Source organism: Crinia signifera, chromosome 3 (assembly GCF_055691185.1).
Source record: "Crinia signifera chromosome 3, ASM5569118v1, whole genome shotgun sequence".
Taxonomy (NCBI): domain Eukaryota; kingdom Metazoa; phylum Chordata; class Amphibia; order Anura; family Myobatrachidae; genus Crinia; species Crinia signifera.
Window position 1 is genome coordinate 178,660,061 of NC_139219.1, and position 23,270 is coordinate 178,683,330.

Sequence of the window (23,270 nt, forward strand, 5' to 3'; positions counted from 1 at the left end):
TGAGGAAGGTCGAAAGGTCATAAGGTCGACATGGGGTTTTCGCTGTTTTTTGACCCGAATGTCAACACAGTTGGAAGTGAAATCGGACCCTCGCATCGCTCGCAATGCTTCGGGCACAGTGGCTCACTTCGCTTGCCACACTATTATAATCTCACTCCATGCCCTAGTGGATGGTAGGGCATGAAATACCGCCTGTCGGCACATGTCGGCTCAAAAAACAGTGAAAATCCCCATGTCGACCTTATGACCTGTCGACCTTCCTCATGTTGACCTATAACCATGTAGACCTTGTTCCATGTCGACGTAAAACCACGTCGACCTGTAACCATGTTGACTTTTTCAACACACCCTGTATGTTACCTTGTCATTTGTTTTTGTTTGCTATGTACGGCGCTGCGGACACTTTGCGGCGCCTTATAAATAAACGTACTACTAACCACGTCGACCTTGTTCCATGTCGACCTAAAACCACGTCGACCTAAAACCACGTCGACCTTTCAGCATGTCGACCTAGTGTTGTTGACCTAATGTCGACCTAGTTCAGTCGACCAAACGACTGTTTCCCCAGGTCCTGACCTGGGTAGAACATGACTATGACCTGGGTAGAGGGCAGTCGGTGTAAATGGGTACACTGGGTCATCCGACCCGGCTACTATTTACATTTATCAATGGGGGACCGCAGCATCCGCAGGTTGGACAGGGGGGCACAGACAGCCTGCGCTGCTGTCTGCTATATTCAGCAGACAGCAGCGGAGGAGGTGAATGGATGCCGGTGTGAGGCATCCATTCACCTCCAGGACGATGGCTGGAGGGGTGCACGGGGGCTGGGGGCAGCCCAGCAGCTTACCTTGGTGCTGGGCTGTCCCTAGCACGGCGATCAGTGGTCCCGGCGGGGATCACCGCGGGCCTGGCGCTTGGAGATGATGTCATTACATTTCTCTTAAATGTGCAATGTACAGAACGCTTTAAGGAGCCGCATCCCGCTGTAAGCTCCTCTTCTCCTTCTGACACCCTCCGTGTACTCCCTGGCTAGCAGCTGTACATGTACCAGAGACATGGTATCTTCTACTCTAGTAAGCCAGTATCCCCTAAATGTATCATCGGGGAACCGCTGCAGGAATCTCCGATCCCTGCTGCGATCCCCCTTTCAGCGCCGCCGGCCGCATCCCCATAGGTTTCTATGGGGGATGCGAAGCTGCCCGATGTACCAACATCGAGCAGCCTGGCTTCGCACCCCTGGGCTACCGCCATTCTGAGATGGCGATAGCCCATTGTAGTCTATGCCTACACATCGCACTGCCCGGCTCGGATGAGAGGGGTAGATTCTACGGGCTAATACTGTGGAGAACAATCTATGTTAAGTGCACCACCTAGGTCAGGGTTAGAGAACCTTTGGCCCCAGCTGTTGTTGGACTACACATCCCAGCATTCCCTGCAACAGTTTTATCATGGCCAAATAGCAAATTGTAGCAGGGCATGCTGGGATGTGTAGTCCAACAACAGCTGGAGGGCCAAAGGTTCCCAATCTCTAACCTACGACTTTGCTCTGTTTCTGGACTTCCCTCTTAACGAATGATTGCTATTACCTGTTCTAAACAGGTAAATGGGTAAGAAAGGTGTTTCCACACAGGTAATAACAATCAAACATTAAGAGGGAAGTCCAGAAACAGAGCATTGTGTCCCTCCTGGAAAGGGTCATGTTGGGAGGTATGGTACACTAACTCAAACCATAAATAATTGTCTTTTTTACACAAACTGAGCTGCAGAGCCGCCCAAAGGATCTAGATCTTTTCACTGACCGACCCAGGTCGACCCGGGTCCGCTCAGGGACCCGTTTTGCCCATCTCTAATGCACTCAGTCACCGCTGCTCTCTACAGTACAAGCGCGCTGCGGCGGCGCGGCGGCGCGCCGGGAGACTCCTCCCAACGGCCACCGCGCCCCTCCTGTTACATTGGCGGAGGGATCTTTCCAATGCTCTACCGTCAGTGTGACGCTCTCGGTGACGCAGGCAGTGAGTCGCGCTGCGGTGACGCTCCTACATGGCAGGTCAGTGCCGCGCGACTCGCTGGCTACGTGACGTCAGAGTGCCCGGTGTCAGAGGTATTTTGCCGGGTGCAGCGCCCGACAAAATCGGCGTGTGGAGATCCCGGTACGTAGGTGTGCTAGGGCTGTCAATGCTAGAGCGGTTATAATTGCTGTGTGATTCAGCGGTGTGTGTGGCTAGCAGCGCACATGTAGGGATGATGATGATGATGATGATGATGTGCATCCTTGTTATACTGTGCAGTATTGTTATGTGCTTTCAGTAACAGGTGGAATGTTCTTTGCAATTGTTTTTTAATTGTATTTTTGTGTTTTCTGCAGGGATGTGTTTACCAGGTCAGCTGTCACCTGCTGATACCCAGAAGCCGAGCTGTGCCACTTATTGGTCACTTGTCACCTTGCGTTCCCATGCTCACCGTTCTGAGCATGTATTATTATATCTGCCTCCAGCGGCGGGCCCGGTTAGCTAGTAGGGGGGAAATGATTAACAGTCGTAGAGCCATTGAATCAAACAGCCGCGCTTTGCCAATGTCTACTGAAGCTGTGCAGTATGCCAAAGAAGTTCTGGACTTCAGTTCTCACTATGGAAGTGAAAACAGCATGTCCTACACCATGTGGAACTTAGCAGGCACTCCCAATGTGTACCCGAGTTCCGGGGATTTTACCCAGACTGCTGTGTTTCGAACATATGGAAAATGGTGGAATCAGTGCCCTAGCACCCCTTTTCCTTTCAAAAGAACATCACCAAGTTTCTTCAGCCAGGATTATGTAGAGCTTGCATTCGAGGAACCTGTTTATCCTACAGCAGTTCATATCCTGGAAACTTATCATCCAGGCTCGGTGGTGAAGATTCTTGCTTGTTCTGCCAACCCCTACTCTCAAAACACTCCAACAGACGTGAGGTAAGCGCTAATGAATAACAGTCACCTCCCTAAGGAAATTATACATTCACTTTTACATTTGTACCAGTAGTGCAGTATGGATGCCTATATTCCTTATAAAACCATCAGTATAATAAAGAAGTGGTAGTTGAGTGTTAGCACGGTGCCCACTAAGGAAATTGCTTAGTGGGCGATTCTGCATAAAAAAAATCGGATCACATCGCATGCGGGTTTTTGCGTGCGATACGATTTTCCTATGTTTATGCACTACTCTCTGCCCACGGGCGGTGCGATAGCACCGTACGCTAAATTGTGTGCAATTTTATAGGGTGCGATGCCATTTACTTTACTATACACTTCTATACGATGCAATGAGATTTAGGCACCCCCCCACTATCCACGCCAGCCTGAAGCGTGGCGAGCGGCGGCGGAACGCGTCCTCCCGACCTTTTCATACCCCCACTATCCACGTCAGTGTGGAGTTGATTAGACATAGTGTGGCGCGTGGACGCGGATTACGTGACATGTATTCCGTGTCCCCTCGTGGGGCTCACTGCGCTCGCCACGCTTCGTATTTAGTGGCTTGCTGTGCTCGCCACACTTTATAATATCAACTCCACGCCAATGTGGATAGTGGGGGGTATGAAAAGGTCGGGAGGATGCATTCCGCCGCCCCTCGCGGGGCTTGCCACGCTTCGGGGTGGCATTGATAGTGGGGGGGATGCCTACAATCTCATTGCATCTCATAGAAGTGTAAAGTAAATGGCATCGCACCCTATAAAATTGCATGCGATTTAGTGTGCTGTACGATCGCATGCAATCGAATCGCACCGCCTGCGGGCAGAAAGCAGTGAATAAATTACATAGGAAAATCGCATCGCATGCAAAAACCCGCATTTCCCTACGGTGCCGTACGTATGCAAATAGGCCGCCGTTATAATACACAAGTACCAAAGAAGTTCCAGTATTTGTGTAATGTATTTGGTTTTAATAAAAAAATGTAAAGTATTAAATCCAAATACAAATTTTTCTCAATTTAGTTATTAACCGTTTCTTATAATGAGCAGCATGTTCCGTTGCACTTTACAATAGGAGACAGTGATAAAACGAGACTATCAAAGGTATGAAGGCCCTTCTCACAAGCTGCCAATCTACAGGTAAATAGGCATTGAGACCAATGGATAGATATTCTTTATTGTATAAAGTCCACCAGAATGCAAAGGTTCCTGGTGTGCTGTATGATACGGCGACCCAGCAGTTTGGGCATGAGGATGGAAAATGTGAAAGAGAGAATGTGTGTGGCCTGTACAGTGGGTATTTGATTGGTTAGGAATGGTATATGAAGGTTAATGTAGTATGGTTTTGTGTGTAAGTAGAAGTATTTTGTGTTGGTTACAGGTAACCAATGAAGTGACTGACCGAGTACTGTAGCTTTGCAGACAATGAATATCTGGCTAGGAAGATTATCCCCGCAGCTGCATTCATGATGGACTGTAGTGGTGAGAGTCTGTATTGGGGAAGGCCAATATGGAGACTTTTGCGATAATCAATGAATGAGATGATGAGAGCATGCATTAGAGTTTTAAGTCTTGTGTAAGGTAAGGGCAATTTTTTATATTTTTTAGGTGCATGTGGCATGATTTCAAGAAGGATTGAATGTGGGGAACAAAGGAAAGTTCAGAGTCAAGGATGACACCTAGGCAGCGAGCTTGAGTGGTGGGAGTGATTGCCATATTCTCAATAGCAATATCTGGTTGGTAACTATTTGTTGATGTAAATGTCATTCTGTTTTTTGAATTTGAATATGTACCTTTCTCATCTGAGCTGTGGTACCCTTCTCCACTCAAGCAGTAACTGGCTCAAAATATATTAAAGAATAAAAAAAATTATACTAGAATACATTATTCATCATGAGGATTAATTAGCCAAGATTAGATGCTATAACCCAATATGTATGTTGTGCAAACCGCAACATTTCAAATCTATGCGATTCTTAAAGAGTGTACACATGGGCGATTGCCTTGCTATTTGGTCCCTATTCGATCTGGATTGAATCGCACGGCATGCAAAACTCATTCGATTTTGACTATATAGTACAGATCTGTACAATATAGTCTAGCCTGCACCTGCACAGTCTCATTTTTCTATTCAATTTCAATGGCGTGGGGCTGTGCATTGGGATTGAATCGGCATCAAATGCGGGTGAAAACTGTTTGTTTGTTTTGATTTTGGTTCGTCTTTGACTATATAGTCAAAATTGAATTGACAGCTACTCAGAATTGCACAGTTTGTATGAGGCATTATTTAAGCTCAACCAGATATGATGCTGAAGTGTTTTCAAGCACCCAACTACCCAAATCGGTATATGTACCTTTAAAAAATAGTTCCTGTCCTAAATACTTCTACTTTATGTGAGATGATGTATGGTGAGAGAGAATAGTTGTGCAGCTGTCAGTTGAGCTTCTTTTTCTGTGATTAGTGCAGGGCTCGACAAACCCCAGGTCGCCACGGCGACCAGATTCTGCTTCCTGGCAACCAGATTTTTGTGGGGAGGAAGTAGAATCTGGTAATGGCCGGGTACATGGCAGAGCAGGTCCGCCGCGGCTATATGTCCTCTAGAGCCGGCATCGCGGTACTGCACCCATGTGCCCGGCTGTCAGAGCCTGGTCTCCCCTGCACACAGAAGCAGTAGCAGCAGCTCCGGCTCCTCTTCTGGCTGATTCACACATGTACCCAACAGCCAGCGCTGTCAGAGCCTGGTCTCCCCCGCACACAGGAGCAGCTCCAGCTTCTCCTCCGGGTGGATATGTACCCGGCTGCCGTTGTCAGCGCCCGGCCTCCCCTGGACATAACAGCAGCTTCTCCGGGTGTAAATGGTCACCGCCGCTGCCGCTAACCCCCAGTTACTGTCAGACTATGGCATGGCAACAAGCAGTTTAACCCCTTGGCAAAAAGTGGGTTAACCCCTGGCAGAACAGGGTAACCCCTTAGCAACAAGCATGTTAACCCCATTGGCAATGAGCAAGTTACCCCCTGGCAGACCATGGTAACCCCATAGCAACAAGCATATTGTCCCCTGGCAGAGCATCTTAACCCCATTGGAAATGAGTATGTTAACCCCTGGCGACAAGCAAGAAATCCATAGCAACGAGCATGTAGGTATAAGCGGAACTTATGTGGCATACTATGTAATTACGGCATGTGGTATTATATGTCATGAGCATTATAGTGTGTGGTGTAATGGTCATTACGGCATGTGGTATACAGATGGAGCCAACTTTAACCGGCGCCCGCCAGATCCCTTTCACTGGCGAGCGCCGGCGATAGGGACTGGGACGCGCATGCGTCTCACGTGCGTCCCAGTATCACGGGGGTTGGGCAGCATCTCCCTGCCCATCTTCGCTTCAGGGAGACACTGCCCAGTTCGGGGGGGGACCGGCGGGGGATGTGGCGAGGACCCCTGGCAGGCTCCGTAGCCACAGGGCGCTGGAGCATCTCGTGCGCGCGCGCCGCTGGTGGATAGAATCGCTAGCCCCTGCAAGGATGAAGAGGGCTACATCTGTATGTAATGGCCGCTTTTTGGGGGGCACGCCTTTGGAGCGCACTGTCCCTATTAATTTATCTGACTCCTACATTTTCATCCTGGCTCCTAGATTTTAAAGAAATTTGTAAAGCCCTGGATTAGTGTCTCTGTTAATGATGCTAGTGGTTACATTTGTGGAGTGATACAGCTGTTACTGTGATGGTGTTTTGTGACCGTTGGAAATAGTTTGGGTGTTCAGTCTTTGGGGTCAAAATCCGTGGCCTGAAATCTGCTTGGGGAAAATTACCTACACCAGGGGTTCCCAAACTTTTTTGAATCACGGCACCCTAATGTATCGGAATTTTTTCACGGCACCCCTAGGCCCAAAAACAATTAATTAGATTGGCTTTATATGCGATTCTTAGGGTCAGTTATGTGCTAAAGGGCAGGATTTGCTTCTGTTTGTACACATTTTATGATTGGCAGCCACCAGCACTGGTTTTGCCCATAAATAATTAACCATAAAAAAATTGAATTGGTCCTGGACCACCAACCTGGGGCACCCCAACAAGTGTCCCGAGGCACCCCAGGGAGCCACGGCACACAGTTTGGGAACCACTGACCTACACCATTGATTCCCAAACTGTGTGCCATGGCACTCTGAGGTAGCACAGAACACTTGCAGGTTTGCCTTCAATTGGTGGTCCAGGAACAATTCATATTATTTGGAGCCAATGTATCAGGCAAAGCCAGTGCTTGTTGCTTTCCATCATAAAATATGTGGACAAACAGAAGTAAGTCCTGTCCCTCACCATATAATATCCTATATAACATTATACTTTCATTTTTTTTTATGTTTTATTTCTACATTTGCCAATAAGAAACTTTTGCCTAGGGGAGCTGGGAAAAAGCATATACTATAGGGTGCGGTGATTTTTTTTTTTTTTGGTAACCATTGACCTACACAGTGGGGAAACCTCAACGCAATCTGTTCTGTGGTTCGGTGACTCTCTAATTTAGACAAACAAAGAAACCGATGTGCTTTCATTTGTAAGATGTATAGATACATTTTCATTTGTTTGCATTAACCTTTTAATACAAATTTTAACCTTTTTGTTATAATAATACTGTGAAACATTGCTATGTATTACAAACCTTGATCAATCATATTTTAATGTTTCTAACATTAACAGTAAAAAGTTATTAAGCTTATGATTTATTTGAAATCTTTCAATAAAACCAATTTTGGATTAAGGCCTCCATCATCTACAATGTGGGCTCTTTTCCTGTGATTGCGGTAATCGGTCACAGGAAAGGAGCAAAAATTGCAGGAGAATGACAGCAGGTCTGATATGATGCGCAATTTTGTGTGAAGAGATTATAGTACAGATGAAGCATGCTTCATCCAGCGGGGGTCTGGCGGTCAGATCGCCAATGCCCCCCCCCCCCCTCAACCAACCAACCCTGCCCGTCTCCCTGAAGCAGAGACGGGCAGGGTTCGCATCCCTCGCCGCCCCGAAACTGAGACGTTCGTGTGGGATGCTCGAGCATTCTGGCCAGCCCTGGCTATGGCTGAGAGGCACTCCATCTGTATCAATCAGATTCTGTCATTTTGCAACCAGACCGTAGTAAAATGCTAGATGCTGAATGGTACTGTATCTCTCTCCCAGGTGTTGCACCTGTGTTTGAAAAATTATAAATGCTGAATGGTTGGTATTTTATCTCTCTCCACTTTTTTCTCTCCAAGGTTTAATACAGCTCTCCCTAAGTGAGTGTTTCCCAGCCAGGATGACTTGAGGCACTAGCAGGGTTGCTTTGGGTTGGTGGTGGTTCAGGACAAATTGAAATTATTGTCAGTATAATAGGCAAAACCATTGTTTGTGGCTTCCCATAACAAAACGTGTGGACAAACTGAAGTAAATCCTGTCCATCACAATATAACTGAATCTAAGGATGGCTTATAAACACAATTTACTCAATTTGTTTTTCTGAATTTTACAATAAAAAACCTTTGGCTTAGTGGTGCTGTGAAATAAATTCTGATCCTCTAGTGTGCCATGGTTCAAAAATATTTTTCACCTCTGCCTAATGCTGAGTACACGCTAGACAGGATGCACACAATACTATGCGGCTCACAATTTCCTTTGAAATTCCTCGATAAACAATATTGTTATAGTGATTTTACATACGATATACGTAATGGATTTTGTTGGATTTCTGCCAAATTTAAATGGAGTTGCATGTACAGATAACACATGACTCGCGGGAGTGTGCACCACAAGGTATACAGTGCATTTGAATGTAATGATTTAAGAATTTGTTATAACAATCTGTATTTATCGCAGATTCATTTAAGATGTCTACTAATGTGTATCCGTCTAAAGTGCTAGATTTGGAGTTGTTAAAATCCATACTGTAGAATAAAAGAGAGAGAAATTTATTGTTACGAACAGATAAAATTGGTAATATCTGTTTCTCTTGTAGGTGGGAAACTTTGTGGTCGGGAGAACCCAGAAGTGTACATTCTCCTCAAGCTCTCCAGTTCACTCCATGTATAAAAGAAATCGATTTCCCAACAAACCTCTTGCGACTGGAAACCAACAGTTCTCTCTTGGAATATTACACAGAGCTAGATGCTGTGGAATTACATGGTATTAAAGAGAAGCCAATGCTTTCGCTGAAAACGACTACCATTAATATGAACGATTTAGACGAGGATGACTATGATGACAGCTGTGGAATAGACTGCCTTACTAATCAGTTTAGTAGCTCCAGCCTCAGGGAATGGACAAATAATGGCTATTTTGATAAGCTGCCTTATGAGGTAAGACTACAGATCAGTCTAATTTATAGTGGTGATAGTGTAAAATATAATATACAGTGCACCCAGAAAGTATTCACAGAGCTTCACTTTTTCCACATTTTGTTATGTTACAGCCTTATTCTAAAATGGAATAAATTATATTTTTTTCTCTTAAAATTCTACACACAATACCCCATAATGACAGTGAAAAGTTATTGGGGGGAGAATATTGAAAATGTAGTAATAATAAAAAAAAAAACTAAGACTACTTTCCGGATTCACTGTACATGCTAAAACTAATTTTCATATCTGCAGAGTAATGTTTTGAAGAAACCATGAGTGACTATTGTACATTAGGAGCATAGCATAGAAACATAGAATTTGACGGCAGATAAGAACCATTTGGCCCATCTAGTCTGCCCCTTTTTTACCCTTCAGGTAAACTCATATAGCATATAGTGTTGTGTATCCGTTTCAATACATAGTTGAATTCTGCACTTTATTAAAAGATGTTCTGTGGGTGCTTGGGCTTTATGTACAAAACAGTGGCCTACGTAAGTCACCATTTCTGTCCTTTTGGAGCTGAAAATTGAAAGTGACAATCAGTCTGCATAAAAGCTGGTCTGCATTACGATGTTAGCGCAGCCTTAAATTTTCAGCTATGATCCACCAAGAATCGGTCCGCTTACAAAAGGCACTGTTTAACTACCTGTCACATAAAGATGATGCTCTCACTCTATCAGCCAATCGGTACTTTCCTGTTCAGTTTTATATGGAGTGTCCTTTAATAACTGTCACTTTCAGTAATTACTTAGAACTGAATGGGGAAGTGTTGATTGACTAATGGTGTGTACACACTGTGAGATTCCTTTGCTGTTCGACTAATGCTATGTACACATGGTGAGATTTGACATTAGGTTTTCACTATATAGTCAAAATCGCATGCAGATTGAACAGGTTTTTTTTACCTTGCGCTCCCGTGACAACACAAATCGAAACGCAGATAGACAGAGCAGCAATGACTATATAGTGCAGATTGTATGCACTGTATGTAAATAGTACAGAATTAGCAAAGATTGCATAGCAGGGTCCCTGCAGCGGATGGGAACTACTAGTTCCTGTCCACTGCAGGGACCCCACCACTGATATCACATACACCTCAAGGACTCGCTGCCGACCTGACCCTGCTGCCCAGCCGGATCACTTCCCTGCCTTGCCCAGGTAGGAGGGGGCTCACCCACGTATTCGCTCCATAAGATGCACACACTTTTCCCACCACTTTTTTGGGGAGAAAAAGTGCGTCTTATGGTCCGAAAAATACGGTAATAGTCAAATGCCTTGGAGTGGAAGGGGATAATTTAGTTTCCTAGATTTGTTGTTTTGGAGTTGTGTTTTTTTTTTTTTTTTGCATAGGCAATTGTTTTTCTAATCTTTATCTTTGCAGTGAATCCCAAAGACAAACATTGGAAAAACAATTGCCTGTGACCATGCTCTTGTATGCTGTATTATGCTTTGAGATATGTGGTACTCCCATAATCAATTAGCATGCTCTGATACCTAGTTCTGTGTTACTGTACTATCACTGTAGTGGGAAAAATAATTGGTTTGAAACTTAGATGTTTATGTGCCTCCCCCTGCTCCATTAATCATAAAGGAATGCTCTACTATTCCTCAATGTGCCATTAGGCTGACATTGCAGGGGTTATTATGAGTCACCATCCAATGGGTTAGGATGCCAGAATGCCAACAGCTGGCTTCCTGAACCAGGAGTATGTGAGGCGAGGTCTCATGCAGCCAAGGAAGGAAGGGTTATGTTTAGGCTGTACTTGGGGTTAGGCTGCTTTAGTGGGCAGGGTTAGGGTCAACTGCAGGACAAGAGGTTAGAGATGTCTGCTAGAAGGGAGGGTTTGGGTGTGGCCTGGGGAGAGTACATATACTTACCTGAACCCTGTTGGGAATCGCTCCTTTGGAATGCCTGTGAAGGTATGCTGACCGCCGGTCATCCGTATCCTTCCCCTATTAACAATTGTCATTATTTTGAATGCAAAGGTGGCAAACTATTGCTAAATGCATCCCAGGTGTGCCTGTTTTTGTTATGCAGTCTGTCACCCAAATATTAGCACAGTGACATTATTCAGTTACTGTTAAAAACTGTACATGCTGTCCATATTTTAATATCCCTTGTTTTTAAACGGCAAGAACCAGGCTTAAGCTTCCTAAAATGGCAAAATAATTGTGCTTATTTTTTTCATTCATTTGGAAAGAAAATGTTGTAAGTTACATATTACCATTAAAAAAAACCATCTGGTCGGTTCTAGACATATTTCTGACTGGCATAAGTAGCCTGGCTGCCAGTCTGTCCTGGAACGTGGCCACAAAACACTTACGGCACAGACTGTAAATAGCTTTCAAATGCTGCAGTAGCACAGAAGTTATTTTTTGCAAAACGAAAACCAAGCCATCCAGCTGTATCTCTTGTAGAATATTTAAGTAAAGGTACAAACTGTTTAGTCTTCAATCATTGTGGTAGTGAATATGTATGCTACCGTACATCTACATAAGCAAAACTTTTTAGTTTTTTTTTTTCCAGCAAAAGTGTTGTTCTTGCTAGGCTTATGTAATGATGAGCAGACGTGCAGTTACACTCTGTAATGTATAGGAAGTTGGCAAACTAAAGTAAACCTCAATATATGGGCCCAAAATGTCATCACCGCAGCATCGGCACGGCCATAGGCGTGCGCAGCCCATTTTATTAGAGGGTGCACCATTGGAGGGGCATGTCTATCACTGCCTAATGGGCGTGTCTATCACCGTCTACAGGGCATCAATACAAACTAACAGACTTATTTATGTATATGGGCTTCAGAATGAGTTGTGTCCCCCCCCCCCCCCCCCACTACACACACACCATGTACACACTGTAGAGACAGGGTGTGCATCAAAAATTTACACCGTAATGTCCATTACACATTATGCCACACTCCGTAATGCCTTTTACACATTATACCAAACATTGCAATGCCCATTACATATTATGCCACATGCTGTAATGCCCATTGCACATTATGCCGCACACCATAAAGCCCATTACACGTTATATTACACACACTGTAATGCCAATTACACATTAGAAAACATGCCATAATGCATATTACATATTATGCCACATAAGTGCTGGGAGAGCGGGGACAGCGGCTGGGCGGAGAGCAGTGGGCAACCTGCCCAATTCCCTTGATACATCATGTGCGATGTAACAAATGCAATCCCCGATCCCTGCTGCTGGGAGGGAGTCCAACCAGGAGATAATACGTGCAGCACGTATGATCTACGTGTCTGATCCAATGCGGAACTGATCGGACGTCAGACACATGCTATTTGCATATTGTATGGGGGCTGTTTGTATAGTGTATGGGGGCTGTTTATTTGCGACATCTTACATAAGTTCCTCCCTCACACCACGCACCATATTTATATGTAAATATCTTTTCCCACCCCTACCCTTATCAAGTATATTTACTTATTATACCTCCCCCTCCCCCATGCTTTGACAAACGAACCCCCACAAAGCACAGGCAGCTTCCTAAATGTCCAGCTCCTGTACCTGTTGCTGCCGGGAGTCTTCTTTGCTGTCTGCGGTGATTGAAGCTTGCCGCAGCAGCATGGATGGTGCCAGGGCGGCACTTGTTTCAGCGCAGCACGGCCACACTACATAGCAGCAAACCATGTGCCGCAGTGCCGCTCAGGAAGTAAGTGTGTGGGCGGGCGCGTATATGGGGACAGCGCCGCGGCCACAGCTAATACCCGCTCCGGTCAGTGCCGCACAGGAAGTAAGTGTGTGGGCGGGCGCATATATGGGGACAGCGCCGCGGCCACAGCTAATACCCGCTCCGGTCAGTGCAGGCGGCTCGGCTCAGAAGCATGAGCAGAGCCGCCGCTGCCTTTGGCAAAATTGCACTGCATACAAGCGTGAGGGGGATGCAGGCATTAGGAGGTGCCTGTGCACCCCCGGCACCCCCCGTGCGCACGCCTATGGGCACGGCTCAGCATTATTCCATAAGGCATAAGTGTTCAAATAGGTTGAAGTCTGGTATCTGAGATGAATAATATTTTGTATAGGTTTCATGCTCCTCAAAGTAGTCTATTACTGCTCTTGTCCTTGTGGCGCAGGACATTGTCGGGATGAAAAGTTCAGTTCCAATCAAGCCTAAAATGCTTCAGAGTGACAGTGATTGGCCAGCATGGCTTTGCATTTATTGGAATTGACCTGCTTATTCACATACTTACAGTATTTGGCTATATTGAGGGTTTTGTGTCCTGTGAATAGACCTGTTTCTGATTTCTTTAACCAATTGTGCTATGTATTGTATATGGCTGTTGCACCTGACTATTATCCCTCTTCCAAACTCAAAAGGTGTTCACACAAACTAGATGATCTATCGTTAACAAAATAGCGATCATGGATATTGCTAACAATAAATTGTGCATATAGTCTAGTGTGTATCCACTAAATCGTTTATAATGTGCACTCGCGTGGGTTGTTAAAAACCCCTGTCATCGTCTGTACATGCTGGTCAATCCTGACTACGTCACATACAGCATGTTTGGAGCCATGTCAGGATGACTTCACTGAAGGATATCATAAACAATATCATTAAGTGTTTATGCACTACATTGTTTGCCTAGGAGTTCAAGGGACAACACTAAAAATATCGCTCATGAAGCATATAGTATAATGTGTACTCAGCTTTATGCTGGCCTTACATCAGACCAACTTTCTTCCAACCCTCCAACTAGTTGGTTGAATGGAATAAAAACCTGGTACTTGATAGGAGCAAATGTAATTTGTAATGAAGTCCTTTGTTTCCCAAATCGGGAAATGGACAACAACTGTCACTCAGACACTGTACTGTAGTTGGACCTATTTGGTTTAAACAATTTCTCTGAATGTTTTTGTCCATTCTCCTAAGTTTGTGAGCAAATTGCTATTGGCATTTGCCCCCCATACAGTATCAGATTTTCAGACCAACTAGTTGGTCTAGTGTAGTGGTGTCAAACTCATGGCCCTCCATCTGTTGTGGAACTATACATCCCATCATGCCCTGCCAGAGTTTCAGCAATCCATTATATAAAATTTGTGCCAGGGCATGCTGGGATGTGTAGTTCCACAACAGCTGGAGGGCCATGAGTTTGACGGCCCGCATAAGGCTTCAATTTTGTGCTTCCTATAACGCTATCATATCATGCAATTGCTTTACATTGAACTTACATTGTTAGGAGACGATTATATGCAGAAACCTTGCATTACAATTATTCTGACTCACCTTTACTAATATCATACGGCTTTTATCTCTCTATTTAGTGTTGAATATACAAATAGCAGCATTTTGATCACAATTTACAGCTTGTTAAGCTTTTTGGTCCCACATAATATAGACATGTACAGAACAAAGTACTTCTTCAATAGCTGTAAATTACTATGGTTTCAGTTATAAAAATGTGTTCATTTTATTTTGCATTTGATACAATCTGTTTAACTGATTCATTGATTCATTACTTAAATCTTTGTCTCGCAGCTAATCCAGTTGATCATTAGCCACTTAGCACTTACAGACTTGTGTCGGCTGGCGCAGACTTGCAAGCTCCTGTATCAGCATTGCTGTGACCCTCTTCAGTATACTCACCTAAGTTTACAGCCTTATTGGGCCAATCTGAATGATGCTTCTCTGGAGTACCTGTTGCCACGCTGCACTCTGGTCCAGTGGCTAAACTTATCTTGGACTGGCAACAGGGGCTTTATCTCTACCTCAGGATTTAGCAGGTAACTTAAATGTATTTCTTAAATTCTGGTGTACCTTAAATTCAATGACTATGTGTTCATATTTGGACCCACACATATTCAATCTTGATGGAATTTTCGGATTAATAGTTGAAATTCTATTATCAGAATGTATTTTTCAAGTTAAAGCAAGAAACCTCACCATGGTAAAATGGGAGGAACCCTTCCCAGGTTGTGTAAGACTTTAAAGAATTGGAAAGCAGGAGGAAGGGAAGGCACCTTAATAAACAGTTATTGTACAGAGTTAATCATTACAATGTACCTCTCCACATGCCTTATTAAATGCCTCTTAGACCATGTGCACCTAAAATACCGTAATACAAACCTACGAATGTCCCAACAAAAAGTGCTATCTCACAACAAGATGTACAGTTAAGCTAAAGCTTAAATGAAATATAAAGTTCATCCAATATCCATTTGACAGATTGTACAAATGAATATTGGATGAACTTTATATTTCATTTAAGCTTTAGCTTGACTGTACATCTTGTATTCAGTAATGTCCTTTTCCCTTCTAGTCAATTGTGCCTGCATTCAACTTTTTTTTTTTTTTCCTGCAGATACAGGTACGGCTTTGCTAAGCCAAATCTGCATTGGTGGAAAATAGTCTAAAACTGACACATTTTGGACTAAATCCTGTGGATCGGTGAATAATTTGCAGATCCATGTGTTTTTTTTGTTTGGCACTTTAATTGAATAGATTGAATGTAAATTTGACCGGAAATAATGATTTTATTTACTATACAAAATTAATCACTAATTGACAACCCTCTAAATGTATTCTACAAGTCTGTATACAAGTGCACCAAGTAAAATTTCTGAATTCAATGTTTTGAATTGAAGATCTTTGCGATAACAGTGAAGGAACAGTAATTGAGTATGTACACTTAATTTTCTGAACTTGAGGCTTTGAAATAATATACATTTACTAGTGATCCCTCCAGGATCACGCCTATGTAGTTACTAACATACACTACATGTACGTTAGCATTTATGTACCCGAGTGCAAATTACTATGTCGCAGATCTCAAGAAATGTTGCTATACAAAAACTCTAACTTTATATTTGTTACAAATGTTCTTCTTCCTTCATAGTGGTGATTTATATATTTTATTTGGCAGCATTTTCTCATAATACCCATGCTCACGCTCTCTTGTTGTGCAGCGGATGTGCAAAACACGACTGCAGGTCCTCCCCTCTTTCTCCTTGGCATTGGTTCTGTTAACTAGTACTAGAATAGTAAAAGGACACACTTTCCTCCATATGATTGGCTAGAATGCATTTTTTTTTTTTTTGTAACTCTCATCGACAACAATTGAATCTACTCTTATTAGTTTATTAATTATGTATATTTTTATCAAGCTGTTTGCACATGGTGTGATTTAGGCTATAGGTTTTGACTATATAATCAAAATCGATAGCAAGTTAATGCAACTCGCACCGTGTTTTGCCCCACCGTATCCCAATTCAATCCCGATGCACGGAAGTAGTAGACTGTGCCGCACAGTCTACTTCTACTATCTCTGAACAAAGTACATGGCACCCACGCCTTCCCACCCTGCCAGCCAAAGCCGGCACACTGCCATATCGGCGGCTACCAAATTGTCCCGTATGCAGAAACCATAAGATATGTTATTTAATCTTTATTTACTGTTAGGATTTAGATTGTAGGAATGTTAGCAATGGTGGGCTTAAATGACTGACCTTATCTAAAGCTAGAGAAATATCAGTCGCCATGATGGAGGCAAGATTCCTGGTTATGTTGATTTTAAAAAGATAACCATAATCGTATTTCTGGTATTCTAGTGGCTCAGTCAGTGATTTGTGCAGCTGCATTCTGAATGAATAGGATTACCCTTCTCTACATTATGGGAGGCAGTGAATGAATAGCATAATTACATCATGCGCAAATGGTTCATATGCATATTAAGTAATAACACTGAGGCAGTGTGTCAGCTGCTAAGCTTAAATAGTCTAGCATTCTAAATGCAGACCTAAGATGTTTGAAATAAACACTCAAATGAACGTATGTTAAGATACACATGACGCCATTATTTAGTAATGATTAAAGCTTTTCATGATGCTCTTTAGTGGCCTGTCATTAAAAATAAAAAATACCTGTGGTCTGTAATTTTGTAACACTATTATCCCCAGCATATAAACTACATGGTTATGCTGGCACTTCCTCACGCTGACATTTGACTGTAGAAGATATGCCTATGAAAATAAAGCGTCAATAACGGCTGTTGTCTTCAGAAGTGCTGTTGATAACATGTTGTTCACAAAATCAAAACGGTTCTTTTATGCATTCCTATGTCATTTTTATACCGTTTCAATAACTCTGCACTCTCAAGTAAAAAAAAAAACAAGGGTGTTGTTTTTGTTACCATCCAAACCTCAGATGTTTCTCAGCACAGCTGATCTGTAGGTAACAAGTTGTTCATTTCCAAACATCTGGGGAGCACTAGATGTTCTTTCTCACATGATGCAGTTACTGTTCTGATCCCTGAAACTAGGGGTTCAAATCGGACCTGGGCTGCAAGTGTTCAGAGCCCAGCGCGCAGGTAGCCGCTGCACACTGAATGCATGCGGCTTCCGTCCCTGTGCACGGGTGAGAATGCATACTCAGCTGTGCACACCGTGGGGAAAAACATTCACCATGGAATGTTTTCTCCCCTGCTCTCAGCACTGAGTGAGCCAGGACTCACTGATGACGTCAGGGGGCCTCCCTCCTAACAGCCAGGTAACTCCTGCGTTTTCTGGGACACTCCCAGAAAAAGCAGACGGCATGCCCCCAAGCGGATGGCCCACGCATGTGCTCTACGTGTCATGTGCAGTCGTTTGAGAATTGTTTGATTCCTAGCCCGATGAGTGTGTCTGAATGACCCCCTAGGTTCTGCTTATTCCAAGTGTTCACCAAACTTTAACAGCAAAATACCATTAAGATTTTTTCTGGAGCACAATGAATAATGTAAGTTCTGATGTTCATATGTCGGCTAAACGTTGAACAGTGGAAGCTAGTGAAATTGACTTAGTCACACGTCAACCAAATCCTACAATCTGTCAAGACGTGTGGATGTTTGTAATGGCAGTATATCGCAAGCACATAATGTCTAGTGTTACCTTGTACCCCCTTAGGACTGCATGGTAAATGAATGATGGTGCTTTTCCATAATTATACATAGTGCGCACAGCTGCCTCTGATTGTGGATCTTTTTTTTTTTTGATTGCCCCTGAAAATTGAACACTGTAAATATTATACGTAGATGTTGGGGTTCTTCTTCAAAGACTTTTTCAACGATAGATGATATATTTTTAAAGAGAGATGCTCAACCCACATTGCCTAAATTAGGATGGGGTTCTCCCTTTGGACCCATCTCCTCTGCACCAGTGTGCTGACTGATTACAATTGTGCTTCCATAAATTAGTTCCTGATTTGCAACTAGAGTAGATCCATGTGTCTGCCTTGTGTTTTGTGATACCATGCTGCTTCAAGTCAATGCTCCTGTGGTGTTGCAAATTGCAGGCACAACACCTCTTGGAGCATTGTCAACAGAGTAAATGTGTACATTTTTTTTTTTTTTTTATTTTATAATTACATATATATTGCTAATATAGTGCACTGCACTTTTCAATTGTGACCGTAATAAAATAAGACTAGGTTGACAACAGACAGACCAACTAAAAGGCCTTGCTTGCAATTGTGCAACAATAGTAAAAAAAGGAATTTGAGACATTAGGAGAAGTGCTACATATTGCATATTGATCCAGCCATCTTGCAATGCTAAAATATACTTTGTGGCTCATATGGTCCAGTCATACAGCAATGCTGGAATGAGGTTAGAGAGAAGAAAGAGAACTCCTTGTAAGGCTTATGTGAACTTTGTAAATAGGCGGTAATTAGCTAGTCTACTTATGCTGCTTAAATGGGTAGTTGAAAAATATTCTGTGTTAATGTAAAGGTATGAAAGTTTAGAGCAGGGATGGGGAGCCTTTTGGTCCTCCAGCTTTTTGTTGAACTACACATCCCAGCATGCAAAGCTGTTGCAGTGCATGCTGGGATGTGTAGTTCAACAACAGCTGGTGGGCAAATGGTTTCCCATCCCTGGTTTTTAGAGGCTAGAAGAAGTCAGGGTGGGTGCAGTTGTGATACAAACCTAGCATTTACAGCTCTGAAATGTTAAAGCGTTCCTAGTATCAATGTCTTACTTCTCTTAGGAGAATGTGGCAGAACAGAAACACACCAGAAGCAAGTTGTCTGTCTTTTTCTTTTTTTTTTTTTTTACATTAATTTCTTTCTCCTTTTTTGCTTATCTCTAAAGACAAGCACATATGTGGAATTTCTGCAAATGACTAATTGGTCAATACCATTCTGTATATATGTGAAAATAGTCTGCCTATTTAATTAGGCCCATTGGGCTTTTTTGAAAAGAAATAATGGTGCAGTTTCTGATTTTTAAATAGTTTTACACCTTTCCCAAATTTGCTCATGTAATTGTTCAGGAGTGAAGTATCATTCCAAGCATGTAACCTTGACAAGGCTCCTGGACTCAGCCAGAGGCAATGACATAATAATTAAAAATCACATCAGTCTTTTAACAAAATGTGCAACAGAGATTATAATTTAATACACAATTGAGAATATTTTTTTAAAAACATTTTCGGTTTTCAAACCCTTGTCTCATCAAACAAAGTAGTATTGCAGGCTTTGTTTTATTGCTAGCATTCCAGTGTGAAGGCACCATACATTGCTCCAGGCATGTAAATATCCAGAGGCTAGACTGAAGGTAGTTTCACTTATTGATCGTGTAATTTATGAGTTGGATACACTAGTTCATAATGAAACTGTGCTCCAGACAAGAACTAAATCCTGGCTAATGGTGATATTGGCACTATTTTAGCAGATGCTATGACAGTCTTGCCTCATGGGATTTTAACCTGTTTATTTCCTTGTGTGTTCCTTTTTAAAATGGTATTGAAATTAAGGTTTTAAGAAATTCAAATTTGAATAAAGCACTTAATCCAATAACAAAATGAATATATCATTACATATTTTTAATAAATGAATCATAAATGCACTGTAGATTAAGATGAATAATTCTTATAAAGTATAGAAGCTGCCCTTCTATTGAGCTAATGGAATATCTGGAGAATCACATTTGTGATGATACTCTCAAACTGGCCAGAAAAAGAGAACTTTTCATGTGACACTCAACGGTGTATTCTTGTTCTTAGAAACTAAGGCTATTCCATGTGAGAAATTGACAAGAAACTGAGCATTTCCTACAACAGTGTGTACTACTTCCTTCAGAGACAAACCTGCTCTAACCAGAGTAAAAATAGAAGTGGGAGGCCCCAAGTGCACAACTGGACAAGTAGACAAGCTAGTATAGTCATTTACCACATTAACAATGTATATAGTGCATTTCTGATTCATTAAAAGTTATCATTATTTAAAAAAAAAAAAAATTGTTTTTTTTTTTTTTTCAAATATAAGGACATTTCTAAGTAACCCCAAACCTAGTTAAATGCAATCTCAAAGGACGGCATGTTTTATTTAAAGAGGTAACTCACATATCAGTTTCCTCACTTTATCCAGGTTCAAGTTTTGTTTGCTTCTCTTATGGAGATTCAAAAGTACTTTTTTCATTCATAGGCAACTAAATACTAAATAAGAATGTTCATTATGTAAATGCTTCTTTTCCATGTCCCTTCTGAAATCACTGATCAGAAGTAGACTATCCTAATCCCAGTTAGAGGTGCTTATAGGGTCATTCCACATCAAATCAACACAGCCATTTTCATGACCATCACCGATTTTCAATGAAATTTGCTGTGCTTGTTAGGTCTGATAAACTAATTTACACCAAATTTCAGCATCATAGGCCCTTATTCTGATTGAGTCGGATGGCTCCGTGTGCGGTCGGACGGTCGATGTTTGGTGTTTGCGCATGTGCAGAGGTGTATCTGCGCATGTGCGAATGCTTCACACGTCCGAACACGGCGTGTTCGGACGTGCAGAAAACGATCGTACAGAACCATCCGAGCAGGGGGTGGAGATGGGCATGAAAAGCTGTTTGGGTACATTAACATATGCGTATGCCCCGCTTTTTATGGGCGTCCCCATGAAACCGCTGGGCGTACGTATGGTAATGCAGCCGTGACGCACGTGTGGGGACGGACAGCTGACATAGCCGGATGTCAGCTGCCCGCCCATATCCCTGCTTTCATACGGAAAAATGTCCGAGTGGTCTGGAGCACTCGGTGCTGCCGGACTGCTCGGTCCATTATTTAATGGTTGGCGACCATCGGAGGTTGGGGGAGGTTCCAACAATGGAGGAGGTATTCACATGAAACATCCACTCGCGGTCCGTTCGCTCGGCATCTTACCGCATTCAGACAGTGTGAGTGATCTGTACGGTAGGCAGGGCTAAGAACACTCAGTTCCTGTCCGAAATACGCATCCGTCCGAATCAAATAGAATAAGGACCCATAGGTTGGATATTTTCTGAGGTGGAGCCATTTAAAAATGAACAAAATAAGCAAACTTATTGTCTTTTCATTTGCCTTTAGTTCTAATTAAGACAGAGAGATGAAAGTCGTGTCATTTTGAAGCTTATGACTAGATATTTTTGTCAATTTTAATTTAGTAAGGTAGTACAAAACAAAAAGTTTAATAAACTTTGACCATGACCTTTGACCTTTGACCTAAATTTATTTTAAAAAGGTATTTTTTTTTTATTTTATTTTATTATGAGTTATCCCATATTTAATTTAAAGTTTTCACATTGGGACTCCCATGGGATAATGAGATGAGAATAATTTACTGGCAAGCAGGCAGCTAAATTATACAAAATTCTCACTTGCAGACAGTGTATTACAGATGTAGCGCCCGTCATTCAGGCAGGTGCTGGTGAAACTTTCGCCAGCCGTCTGCTCCAATCAGGGGCGCACGCCCACAAGACACTTGCGCACCCTGTGGTGACGGTGATCTCCCCCCCCCCCCTCGTCCCCAACGCTTTGCCGCCCCATTCCAAAGCTTCCTCCCACCCTGTTCCGAAGCACCCCCCTAAACGCCCAGCTGCCGAGAGACTGAGACGCACGTGCATCCCAGTTTAATGGATGGTCTGGCGAGAGCCGGACAATGAGGGGCTCCATCTATAATAAAGTTTTTATTTATTTTTTAAACCACAATATAACATTATAACAGACCAGGTTTTGCTCATGCTTTCCATGAGTTTAGTTTTGGAGTTGCAGACAGAGTTTATTTTTCTGTAATGGTGTACACACATCCGGTTGTTGTAGTCATTGGGTCTACTGTTGTCTGTATATCACAATGATGAACTAGAAGAATGTCTGGTTTCCCTGGGTATTTGTATGTCCTTGTGGTTTGAGAAAGCTGACCTTTTACTAATTCATACTTTTCATCTAGGTCAATAACACATGCTACCCACCACTCCATCATACACACAAGTGACAAATCCTTTAATGTCTAAAAAAAAGGCTTACCTGGAGCCACAGCTCCAAGAGATAAAGAACACATGCTAAGAATTGTGAAGGCAGCAAGAAAAGATGGGGAGGTGGATGTCATCGTCCACCTAGGCACAAATGACCTGGTTAATGCTGAAGTCATGGCCGTAAAAGATTAATTTAGAAAGTTAGGAACTACTCTAAAACAGGTGGCAACCACTAACTTTTTCAGAAGTATTGCCAGTACACCAAGTGGAAGATAGAACTCTGAGAATCAGAAACTTCAATGTTTGGCTAAGGAATTGGTGCAACGAGGAGAGATTTGGATATTTAGGTCAAAGTCAAGCTACCTGGCAAGACAGAGCCTTATATAAAAGTGATGGCCTGCACCCATCTTCAAGGGGAACGAGAATATTAAGTGAGAAGTTTGGAAGCTTCATAAGCAACTTTTTAAACTAGCAGAGGGGGCAGTGAACCAAATAAGAATGAAGAAATCTGCTCCCCCAACCTAGAGGTATTGTCTCTGCAGGCAAATGGAATAGGAAGCCTATCAACTGCAACAGAAGATAATGCCGATCAAAACCGAATGGATATAGGCAGAAAGATGAACATGAATAAAGGTATATAGCAGCGCTGATATTACAATGTAGAAAAATTTATTACACAATTAAAAACAGAAATAGGTAAAATACATTAATGAACCAATTGGTTCA

General features: G+C 42.7%; 1 protein-coding gene across 2 annotated transcripts in view; it reads left to right on the forward strand.

Moving 5' to 3' along the window:
- The first annotated feature begins 1,957 nt into the window (after nt 1-1,957).
- The window catches only part of FBXL4 (F-box and leucine rich repeat protein 4), a 48,357-nt gene continuing 27,044 nt past the window's right edge, over nt 1,958-23,270 (forward strand). Inside the window, exons 1-4 of one of the 2 annotated variants that reach the window (XM_083177003.1) lie at nt 1,958-2,047; nt 2,366-2,946; nt 8,933-9,272; nt 14,825-15,069. In XM_083177003.1, the coding sequence (XP_083033129.1) occupies nt 1,973-2,047; nt 2,366-2,946; nt 8,933-9,272; nt 14,825-15,069 (1,241 nt within the window). In that variant the 5' untranslated portion in view covers nt 1,958-1,972. Of the gene's footprint in view, nt 2,151-2,365; nt 2,947-8,932; nt 9,273-14,824; nt 15,070-23,270 lie in introns of both variants that reach the window. The other variant, XM_083177004.1, reaches the window with a different exon arrangement.